Source organism: Schistocerca americana, chromosome 3 (genome assembly GCF_021461395.2).
Source record: "Schistocerca americana isolate TAMUIC-IGC-003095 chromosome 3, iqSchAmer2.1, whole genome shotgun sequence".
NCBI lineage: Eukaryota > Metazoa > Arthropoda > Insecta > Orthoptera > Acrididae > Schistocerca > Schistocerca americana.
In genome coordinates, this window is record NC_060121.1 from 374,874,338 (window position 1) to 374,895,163 (window position 20,826).

Genomic DNA, 20,826 nt, shown 5'->3' on the forward strand with positions numbered 1-20,826 from the left:
TAGGAAATGTGTCTATTTCATTAGCTGTGAAAAGTGTATTTCATTAGCATTGTTTTGTGTGTGTGTGTGTGTGTGTGTGTGTGTGTGTGTGTGTGTGTGTGTGTGTGCGTGTTGCTTATCATGTGTGATGAAATACAAAATGGACCAGACCCAGTGCCGTGGCTGCCCACTTCAGACATTATAGTGCCTATGGCATCGACATCCTACTTCACGCCCAACCAACATGGGATGCTTGCATCACGGGACGTGTATTCACCAGGAAAACCTATGTCATCTGTGTTGCCAACACAAATATTTACCAACAGCCACAACACAACAGAACACCAGTCTCCGCCAATGGCCTCAAGGGCTGCTACGTGTTTGCGGAGCCTGCAGAACAGGTTTGTCAGAGGTCGCAGCTAGACCAGGAACTACTTTTATATGCCAGGCACTTGATCACAAATAGTTCCAGCACATACATGCGCCATACGGTCTTTATAAGGCAGCGTACTGTCGGCAAAGGGCAGTTCGATACACCAACTTGAAAAGTCTACAGAGCTGCAGACACGGCCAGACACCTCTTGTAGCTGGCCGATCTCTTGCAGATGGGCTTGGTATAATCAATGAACATCTCGACATTGTGCAATTGTTTAATTGTGATCTCTCCCTGTGAAGTCGTGTCTTTTCTATTATTATTTGTTATTGTATATTGTGACAATCCGCAGTTGGGATCGTGTCTGCTGTTGTTTTTGAGATTGTATTTTTATTTCATTTTGATGAGTCCAATAAACTGTTTTCGGACTTGTGTTTTCCGCATATCTATTCTGCTAGTCCAGATACTTCAGTGGTTACGAGTTGGTTTAAGTTTCCCACATTTGCTCAGTTGTTCACCGCTATGACAGACAGTATTCCAGGTCTGGATGAACCTACAGGGCGAGTCATAGCGCTGTTAGAATGTAAGCAACAAACGAACAAGCTCATTATTCAGGGGTTACAGGCGATGTCTACCCCTCCTATTGAGGTTCCTACGCAGGGGTCCCACCCAACATCCCTGCTTTTGGGGCTTCGGGCTGTTTCCGCTGCGTTTCCTAAGTTTGACAAATCTGTTGCGCCTTGGGGCAACTACGTGGCTTGTCTGGAACAACACTTAATTGCTCATGATGTCACTGGTGACGTTCAGCGTCGCGTGTTTTTCCTCGCCTGTGTGAGCCCGGATGTTTATCACCTTCTGCAACAGTTTCATCCTGGTACAAAACCTCGTGCTCTCTCGTACGAGGTGTTGCTAGCCTATACAATTATTTTGACTCTCAGGGCCACGTGGCGGCGGCATGTCACAAGTTCTTCTGTTGTCAGAAGCTTCCCGCGTAGTCATACAGGGAATGTGTTGCTATGCTGCAAGATCTCTCCCGTGACTGTAGTTTTTTCTGTGGCAACTCCCATTGCAAGCAGTCTTATGCATCGGGTCTCATTCATGATGCGATTCTTGTCCACGCCCCGCATGATACCATACGGACTGATCTTCTGAAGCCGAAAGATCTCTCTTTAGACACCTGTTTATCCATTAACCACACTCATGAGCAGTCCTTTTGCTCTGCTTCCACACTGCAGTCCCCAGTGCAGGTCTTTGCTGCCCGCATTCCCGCGATGCTGGTTCGCATCACCGCAGCTGCCGCAGCAGCACCGGGGCCCCTTCCTGAGGCTGCGCCCGCCCTCCAGGACCTGGGCGCTGGTCCCACCTGCGCCAAAGGCGGCCGCAGTGGCAGCAGCAGCGAAAATGGTTGCCCTCCTGTAGTCAATGCTTTGACACACATCAGAGGCAAGATTGCTTCTTCCAGAGGATGACCTGTTGCACCTGTGGAAAGCAGGGTTACAAAGCCGAGGTCTGTTGGTCGTTATCGTTGATACCCATGGACTGCCCTGCTTTGGACACCTCTGACTCCGTGGTGGATGAGATGGACTCGCTGCCACCAATTTCCTTCATGCAGTTGGTTTTTCTGCACATGACGCCAGCGATCACTCTGGCTGTGCCGGTGGATGTCACTCCTGTCCCTTTTCAAGTGGATATGGGGTCCTCTGCCAACAATATCGATGGGGATTCCCACCGACAGTTGGTTTCACTGCTACTTAGTCAGTTCCATACTTCTCTGAAGGGGTACAGCAATGACGTCATCCGACTACAGGGGTGGTTCTTGGCTGGGTCCAGTACCTCACTCACAGTGTCACAGCCCGGGTTTTGGTCCTCACTGCCCCCAAGGCCACCAACTGATTGGGAATGGATCTTTCCCCCTTACTGGGCCTCGAGATACATGACTCGGACCTGGACGTCCGGTCATTGTCGGCAGACAATCACTTGCAGCAGCTTCCAAGATGTGTTCTCTGCCACATCTCCAGGGGTCTCCAGGTTCAAAGCACATATTGAACTCCTCCCCTCAGCAGTCTTGAAGTTCCACAATGCTCGTTTAGTACCTCGTTCGCCCTCTGTGGCGAACTACAGCAGGAGCTTCGTCGTCTAGAGGCTGAGGGCATCCAGACCCCAGTCCCCCATAGTCGTTGGGCTACACCCATCATAGTCCTTGAGAAGTCGAATGGATCTCTTCATATTTGTGGGCGTTTTAAGGCTACTGTCAGTGCTTAGTCTGTTATTGACTTCTGACTCATACCCAAGGTTGGTGACATACTGCCCAGGTTGGCTGGTGCCAAGGTGTTTGCCAAAATTGACCTGTGGGACACCTACCTCCAGTTGCCTTTGGATAAATCATCAAAAATGATCTTGGTTATCAATACCACTTTTGTGCTGTTCTGTTACAACAGCCTCCTGTTCGGGGTTGCTAGTGCTATTTGGAAACATTGACAAGAGACATTCCGGGGATGTCTAACTACTTTGATGACAGGGGATGTCTAACTACTTTGATGACATCTTAGTCGCTGGCATCTCCACCCCAGACTTAGCCCGGAACCTCTGGCACCTCTTCCATGTTCTTCAGGATGCCGGCTTGCTTTGCAATGAGGAGAAATGTCTTTTTTTTTTCCCCTCAGGTGACCTCCTTCAGCCATGTTTTGAGCACTAATGGCATTCGACCGACACCCCAGTATGTTGAGGCTATTCAGTGGCTGCTGTCCCCGATGGACATCTCCCAGCTCAAGTCAGTAATAAGTCACCTCAATTACTACTGTCATTTTATGCCACATGTCGCAGCTCTGGCGGAACCCCTTCACTGCCTCCTCCGTAATAATGTTAACTGGGACTGGTCACTGGCTTGTAATAGGGCGTTCTGCCATCTTAAGTCTTTTCTCCTGATGCCGGCTTGCCTTGTCCCTTATAACCTCATCAAGCCTCTCACCCTGGTTGCTGATGTGTCAGACTACAGTGTGGGGACCGTCTTGTCTCTCATCATTAACAGAGTCAAGCCCCTGGTAGCCTTCGTCTCCAAAACGCTATCTCTGGCTCAGCGTAACTACAGCCAAATTGAGGAGGAGGCCTTGGCCATCTTTGGGTTTAAAAAATTCCACGATATCATCTATGACTTCTGCCTCACATTATACACCAACCACAAGCCTCTGGTCTTGTTGTTCAGCACTATGTCTGCCATCCCCATGAGGACAGTTTGCCGCCTCCAGCACTGGGCCTCGTTCCCCACGGAATATTTGTACGACATCCATTTCTGGGCCACAGCTCTTCATGCCAGCAAGGATCTTCTGTCTCGTCTCCCACTGGGTGATGACCTTGAGTTCAATGCTGACCCGGTTGCCTGTTTCCAACTGGAAGACACCCCTGCCAAGGCAGTGGCTGATTTGCCACTGGATACCAAACTAGTCGCATGGCAGAAGACCCGACCCTCCAGGCACTAATGCACCATGTTCAGCATGGGTTGCCATCAGACATTCATCTATTGCCGCAAAGGAGGTCCAGGCCTACAGGCATCGCTGCCAGGACCTGTCTGTCAGAGATGGGGTCCTCATCATCTTGGGTGATAATGATCGTTGGCGGGTTGTGCTGCTGCCCTCCCTCCACCAGCGGGCCTTGGAGTTCCTGAACATTGGTCATTGGGAGATTGTCCTGACGAAATGGACTGCCTGCCAGCACGTCTGCTGGAGGGGGGATGGATGCTGCCATCACCTGAATGGTGGCCTCATGTCCAATGGAACCAGAATGCACCCCTCCGATGCCTGTTACTGTGACCTCCTCCTCGGTTATGTTTGCACTTGGATTTCATGGGTCCATTACTCCTCGGCTCCTCCTGGCATATTCTTGTGGATGCAGGCAGTGGGTTTTCTTATGTCTCCCACATGTCCTCCACAACGCCCCCCCCCCCCCCCCCCCCCCCCCCCCCCCCCCCGTATCATCCGAGCTCTTTCCCACATCTTTACCATTGAGGGCCTTCCTGAGACATTGGTGACTGACAACAGCCCTGAATTTACATCTGCTGAATTTACCTCCTCCTGCACCATGCTGGGCATCCAGTTGATTTATACCACTTTCTTTCATCCTGCATCTAATGGATTAGTCAAATGGTTTGTCCATTCATTCAAAGCCCAGATGTCAAAATTGTGTTCCCAACACTCCCTGGACGAGGCACTTACCATCTTTCTTTCCTTCTACTGGTCCACTTTTCAGGATGGGTCATCCGCAGCTAAAAACTTCACAGCCGCTCTTATCGGTCCCCCCTTGTCTCTCCTGTCTCCGTCTTCTTGTTGTCCAGCTCCTCCACTTTCGGCAGGCCCTGTTTTTCTCTGCAGGATCCGGTCTGGGCTGTGGCGTTCACCCAGAATCATCCTCGATGGGTCCCCGCCAGGGTCTCGTTGCTCATCAGCCACAGTATGGCGGCTGTCACCCATGCCGACGGCATGGTGTGCTGGAAGCACATCAACCAGCTTTGCCCCCAGTGTGGTCCACAGCCCGCTCCTCTGCCATCTCCAGGGTCGTCGGCCCTTGGGGATGACGGTGCTTCTCTCCCCGTCCAACCGCCACCTCTGACAGCTCTGCCGGTCACACCCCAGGCAGACCCTCCAGCAGCAGTCCGTACGCCCATGGAGGTGGATCCTGCACCTGTGGCCATCTCCCCAGTATCCTTTTGCCGACGACCCCGGGGCCCGACATCAAGATAAACCTTCTACTTAGCCAGTGGAGGGGTTAGGTCTGGTGTGGCCGCCGACTTCTGACATTGTAGTGCCTATGGCATTGGCATTCCACTTCACATCCAATCAACACAGGATGCCTTCGTGACAGGGCATATATTCACCAGGAAAACCTTATCATCTGTGTTGCCAACACAAATATTTACCAGCAGCCACAACACAACAGCACACCAGGTCTCCATTAACAGCCGCCAGGGACCACTACCCGTTCACGGAGCCTACAGATCAGCTTCACCAGAGGTTGCAGCTAGCCCAGGAACTATTTTGATATGCCAGGCACGTGATCGCAAATAGTTCCGGTGGATACATCCGCCAAATGGGCTTTGTAAGAAGGCACATTGACAGCAAAGGGCAGTTCAATGCACCGCTTGGATGTCTAGAGAGCTACACCAAGGCCAGGCGCCTCTTCTAGCTGACCGATCTCTTGCAGATGGACTTGGTATAATCAGCGAACGACATTGTAGAATTGTTTGATTGTGATCTCTTCCCGTCAAGAGTCGTGTCTTTTCTATTATTATTTGTTATTGTATATCGGTGATGATCCACAGTTGAGATTGTATGTTTATTTCGTTTTGGTGAGACCAGTAAATGGTTTTCGGACTTGTGTTTTCCACATTTCTGTTCTGCTGGCATGGATACTTCACCCAGGATTTGAGATCCAAACACATCAAGAAAGAAAGCCAGATAAGAAATTGGAAGTGAAGTGACCAATTGTTGTAGGAGTTTGGCAGTGACAAATGGTTCAAGTGTCATGTTGAGCACTCTGAGTTGAGGAAATCAGCTCCAGCGTGGAAAGTGTCAACCATCAAGTAATGTTATTCAGGCTATAATCTTGCTTCCTTTTTTTCTTTGTGGAAATGCTCTGCAAAACTAAGAAATGGTTCTCACAGTCCTTTGTTAGGTGAATATCAGTTGGATCACATAATGATCTCTCACATTAATAAAACTGAAGCTACGAAACTCGAAATCCTCAGATGTCTAGACTTACATTTGATCACTACTACAAAATTTTTCATAGATGTGATTCATACGAAGAAAGAAAGAAAGAAAAAAAAAAAAGAAACAGAAAATTGAAAATGAAAGCTCCAGAACACGCAGATTATGTAGAAGACTTCAAAGGAAAGAAAATTTCACAGAGGAAACAGAATAATCAGATCCACAAAATTCAGAAAGTGAATACGAAAAATACAAGCAATAGAAATATTCAATAAATTAGTAGAGAACCTTAAAAATAAATCCGCCATATATGCTCCATTGTCATTTCAGTTCAGAAACAAACATGGCGAAATTGCACATACCAAGAGTAGTACTTGTAACATCCATGCTGAAAACTTTCTAAATTACTTAACTATGAAAATTATCACAAAAAATGTGTTTTATGTATACACAGTGAAATAGAGATTCAGAACCACCAAGTATGAAGAAATTAAAGGACATAATTAAATCTCTGGACGAAATAAAGTTTGAGAGTGGACAAAAGCGAGATAATTATGGAAAAAAGCAGGAGGGGGGGAAATCAGACATTTTTCATGAAATATGACAATTTGAAAAAATTCCTAAATATTTGAAGATGGTAATAGTACATCCACTATCTAAAAATGAAGATAGCCCTAAACAATAATTGTGGAATGTCAATACTTTCAGGTACCTGCAAAGTTTTGTCCAAAGCTCTCCTCGACTAAGCGGACCTACAGCTGGATCAACTTTTTAAATAATGTGATGTACTCAGAAAAGGGCGATCATATGTGAAACAAACTGGGAATCTTAGGATTCGAGTAAATAATTTCTAATGCACAACAAGCAAAAAAGTCATAAAGTTTGTCAGTTTCAAACATTTTTAGTAACAGCAGAGCCCAAGAACCTCTGTTTGGAATAGTTGCTGAATTTGGATTAGATCAAAAGACAACAAACATCAAAAACATTCAGAGACTGTTCAAAAATGAAATTTAATAGAGAAGTGAGCAACGAAGATAATATTTATAGATTCATAAATTTTCGTACTTAATTTATTTTCAAGAAAGAAGGAAGAAAAGAAGAGGCCTTGGAAGATTTATACTTTCTCAATAATGTAGTCACAGCTTATTTTATCAAGGACTCCTTTGTGTAATGGCAGAAATGAAGTTTCTTGGTATACCCTTCTGTAACAGTACAGCATCATGTCAATTCCTATGGCTACTGCCAGGATGCTATTTTTCTGTGATTTTTAATATTTTTCTTTTAAATGTTAATAAGGCTTGACTTATCATTTATGAATGTGCTACTAGTATGACAGAGAATGATAGCCTTCAATCTTGCACACACTATTTTGTACAGTTAGTCCTCATTCTCTTTCATTTTATAACACCGTACAAAATTTTTACCAGACTGTTGCATTACACTGCACAATGCAAGCATGCAGCTGCATGATGCATTAATCTTAATAAACAAATTTTTTAATACTGAGCAAAGTGGGACAATGAGGAGACACTGGACTCTCATTTGGATCGGTGTTCAAATCACCATCCAGTTTAAAATTTTCTGTGGTTACCCTTAATAACTTAAGCCAAATACCAGGATGATTACTTAACTTCCTTCAATCAAAAGTTCTGCTCCATCTCCATTAAGTTAGTCATCAAAATGACAATAATATTCCTTCCTTCATATTATGTAGACTAAAATTGGTGCATAAAGCCGCACAGGGTAGCAGCGCTGTCTGAAGCGCTTTGTCATGGTCCATGCGGCTCCACCGTCAGAGGTTTGAGTCCTTCCTCGGGCATGGGTGTGTGTGTTGCCCATAGTGTAAGTTAGTTTAAGTTAGATTAAGTAGTGTGTAGGCTTAGGGACCAATGACCTCAGCAATTTGGTCCTATAAGACCTTACCATAAATTTCCAATTTGGTGCATAATGCATTGCTCATAATGTTAAAATGGATGTAATACATTGAATCAAATGTTGTGTTGAGACTTTCTTATCCATTGTTATTGATTAAAACATTTTACTTTGCTGGGACACTTTCCTGTTTAGGTATTGTTTCTACATGTGTACTGTTATGGGTTTGATGCAACTCTCCATACTAGTCTTACCTGTGCAAGCCTCTGCATAACTGCTGCAACTTGAACTAAGTTGCTGTAGTCCAGCTTTGGTCTCCTCTTACAGATTTCCGCCCCCCGTCCCCTCTCTTTCCCTGTCTTTGACTCCTCTCTCTCTCTCTCTCTCTCTCTCTCTCTCTCTCTCTCCTCATACCGTGCTCCATTTCTTCTCAGAAATAGATTCAGTACCTCTTCATTCATTATTCAATCTATCCAACCAGTCATCAGCATTCTTTTGTATCACCACTATTTAGAAGTTTTTATTCTCCTCTCGTATGTGCTGTTTTATCACCCCACACTTCTATATAATGCTACATCCCAGACAAATACTTCAATGTCAACAAGTTAACTTTTTCAGAATTTTTTTTTTAGTTAATTCCTGCGTCTGCCATTATCACCTGATACTTTGTGTCTAATTTCATAATCTAATTCCATAAGTATTGTCTTGATTTTAGTTGGATACACTCCATTATTGCTTCTGTTGATGTTCATCTTATATCATCTTTTTAAGACACTATCCATTCCTTTTCAGCTGATCTTCCAAGCCCATTGCCGTCTCTGTCAGACTTAAAATGTCTTTGGTACAGCTCAAAGTTTTTATTTCTTCTACCTGAAGATTAATTCCCAAATTTCACAATCATTTTCTTTACTGACTGCTCAATGTTTCACTACCTTCTCACTGACTCTGTCCCGTTCATGTTCTTAGACACTTATACTTGCTGTCTGGTTTTTAGTCTTTTGCTCCCTGTTTTCTGTTTCTGATCACACCAGAGCTTCAAAGAATTTATTCTAGGCAATGTTGTTTAAACTTCCTATACCTACAAATGCTGTAAGTAAGTGTTTGTCTCCTAAGATAAGTGAAAGGATGCCTCTTTCTTTGCATGTTCCTTCATTTCTTGGGAAACCCATCTGGTTATCCACGAAGTCAGCTTCTACTAATCATTCCATTCATCTGTAAATAATTAATGTTAGTGTTTTTCAGTGCTGACTTACTAAATTAAATTTCAATTGACACAATTTGTAAGACCATGTTAATGTCTGCTAATATCACACCCAAGTGGTGTTAATAATCATTGTTGTAATGTTACTAAAGCATAAACTTGTTTTCTTTGGCAGTGATTGCAATTGACATTGATCCAGAGAAAGTGGCTATAGCAAAGCACAATGCTGGAATTTATGGTGTGGCAGATCGCATAGAGTTCTTAGTTGGTGACTACCTCAATTTAGCTCCATCTCTGAGAGATATTGATGTGGTGTTCCTTAGTCCACCATGGGGTGGTCCTAAATATCTTGACGTTGATGTTTTTGATATTGACCACATCATGCCTCCAGTTGGTGGTAGTCATTTGTTTGAAATTTCAAAGGCTATAACTGAAAACATTGCTTATTACGTCCCACGGAATGTAAACACAGACCAGGTAACTACTTTTTTGTCTCCTGCTTACAATTAATGTGAACGTCAAATGAGTCTTGAATGAATTATGATAGTCATAGGTTAAGCATACCATAGGAATTATTTAGCCGTATCGTGCAGACTGACAGACATGCACATTAAGCTTGCTGCATAGTTTAAAACACACATCCTCTGAACCAGTTTCCGGAAGGTATGATTTTGATAGTACTAGTATTACATACAGAAAATAAGATACATAAATGGACAATATTCAAAACCTCGCACAAATGTTATCTGCTATAGTAGAGACTTGATTGTTTTTTGGCAAAAAGAAGTAAATTTTTCATAAATAGTTGATTACAAATTTAAAAATTTCCCAACCTATGTGCCTGAGGACAAAATTCATTGAAAAAGAAACAAAAATAAAAGAAAAGAGAAATAAAAACAGTCATTGGAGACAAAATTATGATAAAAGAGAATAAATAGTTTTTATTCTCTATGAGAGCTTTTTGAGTGGAATATTTGCTACTGCAAGAACTTAGTTTTTTCCAAAACGATCTTTGCTTGTTAACTTCTATTGGCTATATATAAGCTTTCAGCAAGTGGTTGTTTCTGTTGAGAAGCAGCAGCATTTTCTCACTTTTGAAGGGAGTACGTCCTTTATTTAAGGTATTTCCCAACATTCTTTGTTTTCCATCCAGTTCAATAATTACAGAATCTGCAGAACACCGATTTCAAATCTGTCGCCCTGATTTTCTTATTGCAGAGTCCTTTGAAGGGCTGTGTGACCCGCACTTGACAATGCTGCAGATAGAACTAACAAGCTATTTACAGTGGAAGTAGAACCCAAAGTAACTCTACTTCCATAACTCTACTTCCACATTATAGGGAGACTTGGGGTGGGTGCAATAAGAGAGTGGTTTGATAAGTCTGGTAAATTTACATGAAAGAATTGAAAATTTTTGGTGTGTGTTCATGGTTGGCAAGTTTGATAATTCAAGTATTCTATAGAGAATTTCAGCAATGTACATCATATAATTCATTGCTGACAGCTGTCTGAATTGGTCAGTGTGCCAACTGCAGTTGAAAATAGAGAAAAGAGAGGTTTGTGCTGTTGTTAAATATTTTAATTTGAAGGGTTGGACTGCTGCACAAATTAAAACAGAAGTGGGTGACATTCACATGGACTCTGAGCCATAATTGAAGACAATTTACTTTTGAATTAATGAATGTAAATATGGTCGGGCAAGCACCAAAAATGAAATGCGCTCCAGCCGTCCAGTTGAGTTAGTCACAAAGGAAACCATTGACAAAATCCATGATATGGTAATGCAAGACTGCTGAATAAAAATTAACGGAATTTCTGAGACTAGGCATCTGAACTAAGTGGGTGCATAATATCCGGCATGGAGAATTGTCTCTGAAGAAGCTGTGTGCAAGATGGGTGCTGTAATTGCTCTCAGTCGACCGAAAGTGTACCCGACACAACATCTCAGCACAACTTCTGGCGATGATTAATCACAGTCCACAAGATTATTACTATTATTATTATTATTTTCCGCCTTGGGTCCATCATTACACACCAGAGTCGAAACAGCAGTCAAAACAATGGACAGTGGCTGGTAAAAGTGCACCAAAGACAAAGAGTATTCTGTAAGCTGACTTCTTCTTCTCCCTTACCCCCTTTTTTGTGGGGGGGGGGTCCCAAGGAATAATATTCATAGATTACTTGGAAAATGGTAGAACCATCACCAGATCCTATTACACCTCACTGTTGATAGTCTAAACCTTGCATTGGCTAAAAAAAAAGTCCAAGGTTGACACACAAAGTGCTCTTTCACGGTGATGATGCACCATCCCATACATCAGTGATAACAATGGTGAAAGTACATAAACTGGTCTCTCATCCACCCTGTTCACCAGAGTTAGCCCCCAAGCAACTTCTTCCTGTTCCCTAATTTGAAACTTTTTGCTTTCTGGGAAGAAATTTTCATCAAATGGGGAAGTGACAATTACGGTTGTAAGTATTTTGCAGAGTTTGACTGAACCGATTTTCCTGATGGGATGAAAAAGCTGGAAGATCTCTGAACCAAGTGTGTATCCCTCACAGGATACTATGTTGAGAAGTAAAATGAGTTGTTTAAGAAACAAAAATTTTTCTTGCCTTTTTACAAGACTTCTCAAACCACCCACTGTATGGGCTGTGCAATGCAGTGGGCAACCACAAACGTAAACAAACAAACAAGCAAACAAGTACCTTGAGTGTCTGATAGTTTTGAAGCAGCACAGGTGGAAAATGCCCCAACTCCCTTGTGCAGGTCAGCCAGTTTTTACTCATGTTCTTAGTTTTTGCAAAAGCACAGTTGGCACATGAATTGTCTATCTCTTTTGATGTCATGAGAGCTGTACTCGAACTTTGTTATGAACAGGCTTACCTCTTCGCTCGTTTCAAAATACAAAAATAGCAAGCTACAAAAAGAAAAGCAGAGTGCGCAACATATTTGGTAATGGGTAATGTGCATTTGCCAGCAATGGTTGGCAACAATGTAAATCATGTTGTTAGTTCAGATCCAACCTCTACCACTATATTACACAACCATAATTCAAAACACCCCACACCCAAAACTGTCTTGTAGTCCACAGTTTCAAAGAATGCTAACTTTAACCAGCAGGCAAATGTTTCTTTGTTTTAAAATGTCAGGTCCCACATTGCCATAACCAGTATATGGTGCATATATTTTGGAGAGCATTCAGCCTTCTACTGTTTGACTTGAGAATGGAGGATAACTTACGACTGCTCTGATACATTGTCTCATTCATGCATGGGTGCGCTCCTATTTTGCAAATTTGTTCTTATACACATTCTCTTTCTAAATTGGGCTTTGTTGGATGTGCAATACCATTAACTGAAAATTAGTTACTATTTCAATGCTTATAAGCAGAAAATGAAGGTATTTCAAACTGTCAGAGATAAAATAGTTCAGTATTTTGAATACAATTGATATGGAATGGCATCTATTACACAGATTTGTATTCTGAGACAATCTACATTTATTGCATTTGCAAATGTTCCAGGTCCTTTAGTACAAGCCAGACAAATTGTACCACACTGCTGCAAGTGAGTTAAAGATATCGCAGGTCAGGTGTTTCATTGTACAGGTTTATATGGTATCAGTTTGTAAATGGTGACTGAGTAGTAGTTCAGTAGAACTGAAAAGGTGGGTGTTCATTATTTTTCTTTTTGCATCACAAGTCACTCAGTTTCTGTGATGGGAAACAATTAGATTTATTGTGCATAATGTCATCTGTGAGGAGGTACCTAACACACTAAATGAAACATTTAATGTGAATCCACTCATTGGAATGAATAGCAGCAGTTGGTGAAATTGATAAGATTAAGCAAAAAGATGCACAGTCTTTTTATGCTCGTAGCATCGTTGTCCCTTACAAATTATTTTTACTTCATTAGCGGGGTGCGTGCGAGCTAACCAGCATCGGTACATTCAGAATGTTGTTAGAGCCGTTCTTTTGCTGTTCTTACAATAGGAAATGGTGGGTTGTCCCAACAGGATAATACTCACCCACGCAGTGCCTGTGAAACTCAGTGTGCCATGCAAGATGGTATATGGACATGTCTCCAGTCGAGCAAGTGTTGGATAAGACAGGACAATAAATGACCCTCCAACCAACAATTCTTTCAGAGCTATGTGACCGTGTCGAGCAGGTGTGGCCTAATGTGTCGCAGGACACTATTTGCTATCTTTACAACTGACTGGATGCCAGAGTCAGTGCCTGCATTGCTGCTCATGGAGGCTACACTAATATGGGTGTTTCAGCATGGGTTGATACCTGGTAGCTCAAAACTGCTTCTGTTATTGATCTGTAAATGTAATCAAGTCATTTCATGTACTCCATATGCACTGTTACAACAATAAATCTTGAGTGAATTGGAAATTCTAATAGGGTGTACTAATTTTTTTTTTCCTGGAAATGTAATTGAGAAACAGTAAGGAAAAATGTAACATCGAATAATAAGTATCTAAATGTATTAATGACAATGAAAGAAGGGTGCAGCCATCAGTGTAAGGTGAGATCCATTAGTTTGTATCGTGAAGTACCCATCTATGAAGTTGAAAGTGGTGATCTCAGGAGACAAATTAAAATTCTGTGTGTAGTGAAGCAGCCACCAAAGTTGTGGTTAATGTATTGCAGAGTACTTACTACTGCGGGATATTGTACGTTACCTGGATAGTCCATTTTACTGCTTGGGACAAATAAGCGGTCCGCCTTCTGCAGATTCAGAACCCTCGTTCATTTCTTTGTGAACATATTATACCTTGTAGGGGGGGGGGGGGGGGGGAGAAGCCTTCGGGCTCTCAGACTGCTGCTTCTGATTTAATAGCAAGTTTTCCATTTCTTTCTGTGTCCGGTGCTGGCTGCTATTGAGCAGGATGAACCATGAAGCCAGCCAGGTCCGTGGTGGCAGTATTGCAGATGCAGGAGTGGGTATGCTGGCTAACAGTGCCATGGTCAGCTGTGTCAGTATATGTAGAAGTGGAATAGAATTACCCTCCTCCAGTGGCAGCGAGACGAGTGGGATTCTTGTAGGTGGCTCCGATAAAACATTCTTCAGTGGCAGAAATTCAGAAGACTGTAGGAGGGGACGTAGTGCATCCTACATACAAGCTACCGTATTCCAATTGTAGTGCCTCTTCTGCTGTCATATTATACTATGCTATTTTATATTCAGTATACTTCTGCTTGCAGGTTTCACTGCAATTCTTATCTGGGTATCCAGCAGTAGATACACTAAATAACCCACTTGAAATTGCATTCAGGTACGTTGTGTAGCGTGGCACGTTTTGCACATTGTACACCACTGTGTTACTATTTTTGGGTGCAGCCATAACTGAGGCATTCGTAACATTGCTTGAAATTGTCAACATAAGGTTCTGTGGCGCACCTCATATTCATAATGCAGACTGCTGTCAGAAGTATGTGACCAGCGAAAGCAGTTTAACTGATCAAGATGGAGCGTATTTAATTTCCCGATGGCTCAAGCCTTTCTTTTAGGCTACCGTGAGCATGAAGAATTTTCATTTCTGAAGCCAGTTCTCGGCAAGTACATTGTTAACGATGTTAATATCTACATCTTGTATCAAGCCCTGCTTGACAACAAAGAAACCAGGCACCAGGTGTGTAAAATTTCATTAACTTGGGGCGTGTGTAGCAAGAACACTGTTTGCCCACTGTGGCAATTTGAACTCAATCTGCCCATGGTTTCTACCTTTCTTTTTGAACATCAGACTCCATTAATACTACCAAACATAAATTCAAGCCCGGAACGAACTACTTCTGAAAACATCTTAATTTTCACCTTCATATAACAAAGCAAATGTGTCAAATTACCTTGCGCAAAAGGTTCCTGGCACACAATACTCCAAAATAGACCAAACAGAAAGAAGTGTCAACAAAGAGTTGTTTGCCACCAACAGAAGAAGCATCTACGGTGATAAGAAAGGAATCGCTAATCTTTTCATACCCACGGCGGCGCGAAGCAGTTGCTTCACCGTCTGGAACATGTCCAAGCCGGTCAGGCATGTCCTTGAAGGATTTGCGCAAGACCTAAATCTCGCCACTAGTAATACTAGGTGGCGGCGATTGACTTTCTTCGCCGGGAGCACAGGACAAGTGAAGACTCTTCACAATCTCAATTTGACGACGGATGGGAAGTGCCATGTCACGCATGCCAGCGTACCTATTCGGAGCTGCAGGGGCATCCTCTGCGAGTGAAAACCCTGTGGTAGCCTCATTAGAAAGTCAATCGCCGCCATCTAGTATTACGAGTGGCGCGATTCCGCGATTTAGGTCTTGCACAACTCCTTCAAGGCCGCCTGCAGGCCAGGACGTGCCTGACCGGCTTGGACATGTACCAGACTCTGTTCACCACCTCTCAGATTAGTATGCTTACTGACACGGTTGACAAATGTTACACTTGGAATTGCTGAGAGGCAGAGAAATACATTCAGCATATATAAGAAATGAGTTAGAATCATTTATTCCATATTGGTGGGAATTGCGTCAGTCTCGTCTCATTTCTTTAGTCTACTTTTGTGGTATGTTGCTTCTCCATCTCTTCTTTATTCCTCAGATTGTCTCAGTTCTCTCAATTGGTGCTGGTGACAGTGGTTTTTAACTAACTGAATTTTTGTGTTCCCCTTCACATGCTACAGCAGATTTTATACTATCTATTTTGTGTACATTAAGCTTGGCTCTACTGTTGCCCACAACACGATTCCCTTTCTTGACAGTTTTCAATGCTTCTTGTACCACAGTAAGTGTACCCACTTTCTTCGGGTCCACTGTTGGGTCACTCATTTCTTCGATATTGCACTTAAATTTTTGCCGTAAGTTCACTACCTTTGTCTGCACTTGCATCTTCCAGGTTGACATAATTTGCAGTTATAATGTTTGATATGTTACCCGTCAGTGCTAATGCATTGTCCTGTTTGTTCATTTAGTGCTTTTTCTCTGTCAGTTTCCATGACTCAGTTAGCCCTAAGGGCTAAAGCCCTATCATAATTCCACACAGTTTCCTTAATGTATCTGAATACTGTTGTTATTCCTTTTGGCCAAAACAAGGAGGGAGTAAACATTTATTTTAAATTGGGTTAACCTTAGTTCATTTACAAATTCAGAAAATCGTAACTCTGGCAGAGGTGTTCGTAGATATGTTCCACACCATAAAAATACTATGTGAAAAGTATATGCCTTTAAAGAGGTAATTTGTATAGGAATGGGGGGGGCAAGGCGGCGCCTCAGTAGGGTGGGAAATTTTGTTTTGTACCAAACTACTCAGGTAATAAATGAGAATTTTCACATATTCCTATAGGAAATTATCATTTAAACAGATAGGTGTCCTGCAAATGTCTCAGCTACGTGGGAGATAGTGTTTGAAATGGCAAGTACAGCTGTTTGCTCGTGGATTTGACATATATTGAAAATGTACTTCACCTTTATTAAGACTGCATTCTACATCAACTACGATGGAGGAATATTTTCTAATTTGAAACTTGGCAAAAATTGTGTATTTAGGTGACCCAAAGAATAAGATAAAGCCTCATTCCTGTGGTTTCTCTGTTTGAGAGTGAACCTCTTAGAAGAAAAAAAATTACCGTGCCTGTGAAATGATCGTTCAGTGAAGGATGTTATATATTTGGTTTTAGGCAAATACTCATTGGAGGGAAAAAAAAAATTGCTTGTGTTAATCAGCTAAAGCTGACATACTTTAATTAGTGGTGCTTTTAATTGATCAGTGGTGATATAGTCAAGTTTGTATATCTTTCAAAGGAAACTGGAAAGCTTGCTGCCTAAACTGTGAGGTTAGTTTGTGTTTTCAAAAACAAGTTTTCTAAAACTTTAAGCTTGTCTGCTTACTTCAACTTTCAAGGATCTATTTTATATTTGAAATCTGAGGAAGTGGATCAACTGTGATGAACACTGCTGGTGTGTAGAAAGAGAACATCATGCATAACAGTGTACTGTTGGTGCACCTGTTTGAAAAAGAGCTTAATGACCCTTCTGTTTTACAAACTCATTGGTTGTAATTCCAGTGTAAGCGATTCCTGGAGTTGTATTTTTGTTTTAAATCAGGTAAGAGTTTGGTCTCTTACATAACAAAAACCTTGGTACATATTACATTTTTTTAAAAAAAAAAATTTTGTCTGGTAATTGATGTAATTGTTTCATAATAATTATGGCATATCACTATGATGCTCACTTACTAACCTTTGCAACTTGTGCAACACACAATGATATGGTTATTTTATATTTCAGCTGGTGATGCTTGCAGGTCCAGGTGGTCAAGTAGAAATAGAACAAAATTTTCTCGACAAGAAACTTGTGGCAGTCACAGCGTATTATGGAGAACTTATACATGAGTAACAGTTAGGCAATTAATGTACCAATAAACATTTTTAATATCATTTGATGACTCAGTGTTATTTATGAAAATGTAACTCATGTACTCAGTGCATTGTGAAGGAACTGATGTTAAAGAAAGGCGACTCCTCATAAGTCTTGAGCTATGTTTGTGTATTACCCAAAACATATGTCTGTTTTAAAAGTTTTGTGCATGATCTCTGAATATATTGACAAAATTTGTAATAAATGCAGATTGTACTTCAAAGTATTGAGTGTAGTGTCAGCCTGCTAATCCTAAGTGACTTAACAGATATTTGGTTCATCTACATTTATACTCCGCAAGCCACCCAACGGTGTGTGGCGGAGGGCACTTTACGTGCCACTGTCATTACCTCCCTTTCCTGTTCCAGTCGCGTATGGTTCGCGGGAAGAACGCCTCCGTGCCCGCTCTAATCTCTCTAATTTTACATTCGTGATCTCCTCGGGAGGTATAAGTAGGGGGAAGCAATATATTCGATACCTCATCCAGACACGCACCCTCTCGAAACCTGGCGAGCAAGCTACACTGCAAGAGAGGCGCTCTGCATCGCGGAGTCTGCCACTTGAGTTTGTTAAACATCTACATAACACTATCACGGTTACCGAATAACCCTGTGACGAAACGCACCGCTCTTCTCTATCTCCTCCGTCAACCCGATCTGGTACAGATCCCACACTGATGAGCAATACTCAAGTATAGGTCGAACGAGTGTTTTGTAAGCCACCTCCTTTGTTGGTGGACTACATTTTCTAAGGACTCTCCCAATGAATCTCAACCTGGCACCCGCCTTACCAACAATTAATTTTATATAATCATTCCACTTCAAATCGTTCTGCTCGCATACTCCCAGATATTTTACAGAAGTAACTGCTACCAGTGTTTGTTCCGCTATCATATAATCATACAATAAAGACCTCAGTTACAGTTGTCAGTGATTAATAGAGCCATTAACATGTATATAATTAAAATATAGTATGGAATAGAAGGAAGTGCTTACACCAGTGTTGAAGATCAAATGGGAAGTATCATATAGTCAAAACAGTCAAGTCTCAATATTTAAGGAACCTTTTGCAATTGTTGGAAAAATTGGGGAAACATATGTAGTAAAAAAATTATTTTACCTCTGAAGATCACATAAATAAAACATTACATGCAACAGATTCAGATTACACTCTGCACTCTTATATTAGGCTTTAATTTGCATGAACGAGTATCCCATTACTTTCTGCAAACATTTCTTTATGCATGACATGGGTGGTGCTAAAGTGTTACATATGTGAATTTTTTGCTGTTCATCCTATTACGTGTGTCGCACACAAATTCTGGAATGGTAACAAACAAACTGAGAAATGATTTATTGTGCATTAGAGTTCTGGTTCCAAGATAGTGGAAGCAAATAGGTGTTAAACATTTAAACATCAATGAATCTGCCCCAAACTACAGTTGTCTATACCATCCTTTTTGTTTCAAATCCAATGCAACAGTTAGTAATTAGCTTAGCAGATTCATTATAAAATGATGCATGGAAGGACATGGACAACCACTGGCTATAGAATGAAATAATGATAATATGCCAGACTGCAACTCGAACCCAAATTTCCTGCTTATCGTGAGTGGTCGCTTTACCATTTGGCTATCCATGCAAGACTCGTGGCCAGACATGAACTTCCTTGTCACCCATGTGTCTACAAACTGTTCTCAGATGTCCATCATGTATATTCCCATTACATGTGAGAATTTTACTTGAAAATCGCTTACCCGGTGCCAGTGGATAAATACAATATTGCAGTGCCTATGTTATTCTGAATTAAGATGAAATGTACCTTTGGACATGCACACATCACCAAAGGAACAGGCACTATGGCGAAGCGGCACGGAAAACAATGCCAAGATTCAAGTGCTCAGAAAAATGCAGAATTACAACCCCCCCCCCCTCTCTCTCTCTCTCTCTCTCTCTCTCTCTCTCTCTCTCTCTCTCTCTCTCTCTGTGTGTGTGTGTGTGTGTGTGTGTGTGTGTGTGTGTGTGTGTGTGTGTGGGCGCGCGCGCGTCAAGATAATTTGATAAGTCATTACACAACAGTTTCAGGGTGAAGGTTAAAAGAATTAATGTGAGAGCAACAAGTCTTCTTACTCACACCATAAAATAGTACCACAGTGTACAAACTGAAAACCTTGTAATTTCTAAAAATAACATTAGTGCAACAGAAAGTAATACATATGTGGAGGAAAGGAAGCGTAACAACAAACCTATATTGGAGACACACACACCAAAGGTCCAGCAAAGAACAATGGGTAACATTTATTTTTGGAGTGCATTATCCCTTGGTAATCAGAAGTTAATTTATTTCAAGCAGAACTTGGAAAAACAGTTTAAAGAGTAGAAGATGGAGAGGAGAGCAATGATAAATAGAAAAAGGATAACTGTCAGCAGAGACAAGATGAAAATCTATTTATTTTAAGAAAATAGAGAAACCCAGCAAGATGTTGACTGGAATATAGGCTACACATACACCATCAATCCAGAAAGTTCTGAGACTGCTTATATTCCCTGCATAAAGCAACATCAGTGCAGTAACTACGGTGGCAGCTTGAACTAATAACTGTAAGGTCTTGATTTGTGTCACACTGGAACAATGAACTAAACATATCTAAATCAAGTGTTCAACACTTTTTTCAGATTGTGTTGAAGAAAAAAAAAGTCTGTGCAATGATTGTCCCTCAGACATTGATCATCGATTCAAGAACAAAAACAGTGCCAAGTACACACTGCCATCGCTTGATTAAAATGTCAAACGCAGACAATTCTTTTCTTAGAATGGGTTCCCCACAGCCTGACAGAGGAGCAGAAGTTGAACAGAATTTTGACATCACTGGAATAGTGCCATGAAGACAAATATAATTTTCTGCCCTGTACTGTCATGGAAGATGACATATGGTGTCATATTTTGAACCAGAGAGCAAGCATCAGAGCTAACAATGGAAGCACACGGATTCACCCCCAGCAAAAAAATCCGTGGCCTTGCACACCAACTCCGGGCAAGTCATTATGACTTTTTCCTATTGCCTGCTGCTACTGACTTTCTGGAACACAGTGCCATAACTGTATGTTGACACTGCAAAAATGAAGCATGCCATCAAGTCCAAAGTCCAAGAATGTTGAATGGCATTCTGTTGCAGGATAATACCCACCCATCTGTGAAATGGTTGTCTCAAGTACACTGCAGAAGTTTCGCTGTGAAGCCTTGCACATTTGATAACAGTGCCAATCTCTTCCCGTGCAGTTTTTT

General features: G+C 41.8%; 1 protein-coding gene across 1 annotated transcript in view; it reads left to right on the forward strand.

The window, feature by feature from the left end:
• The window catches only part of LOC124605733 (trimethylguanosine synthase), a 67,786-nt gene extending 50,022 nt beyond the window's left edge, over positions 1-17,764 (forward strand). Inside the window, exons 8-9 of the mRNA XM_047137612.1 lie at positions 9,300-9,601; positions 17,413-17,764. Coding sequence (XP_046993568.1) covers positions 9,300-9,601; positions 17,413-17,520 — 410 coding nt within the window. The 3' untranslated portion in view covers positions 17,521-17,764. The remainder of the gene's footprint in view (positions 1-9,299; positions 9,602-17,412) is intronic.
• The last annotated feature ends 3,062 nt before the right edge of the window (positions 17,765-20,826 follow it).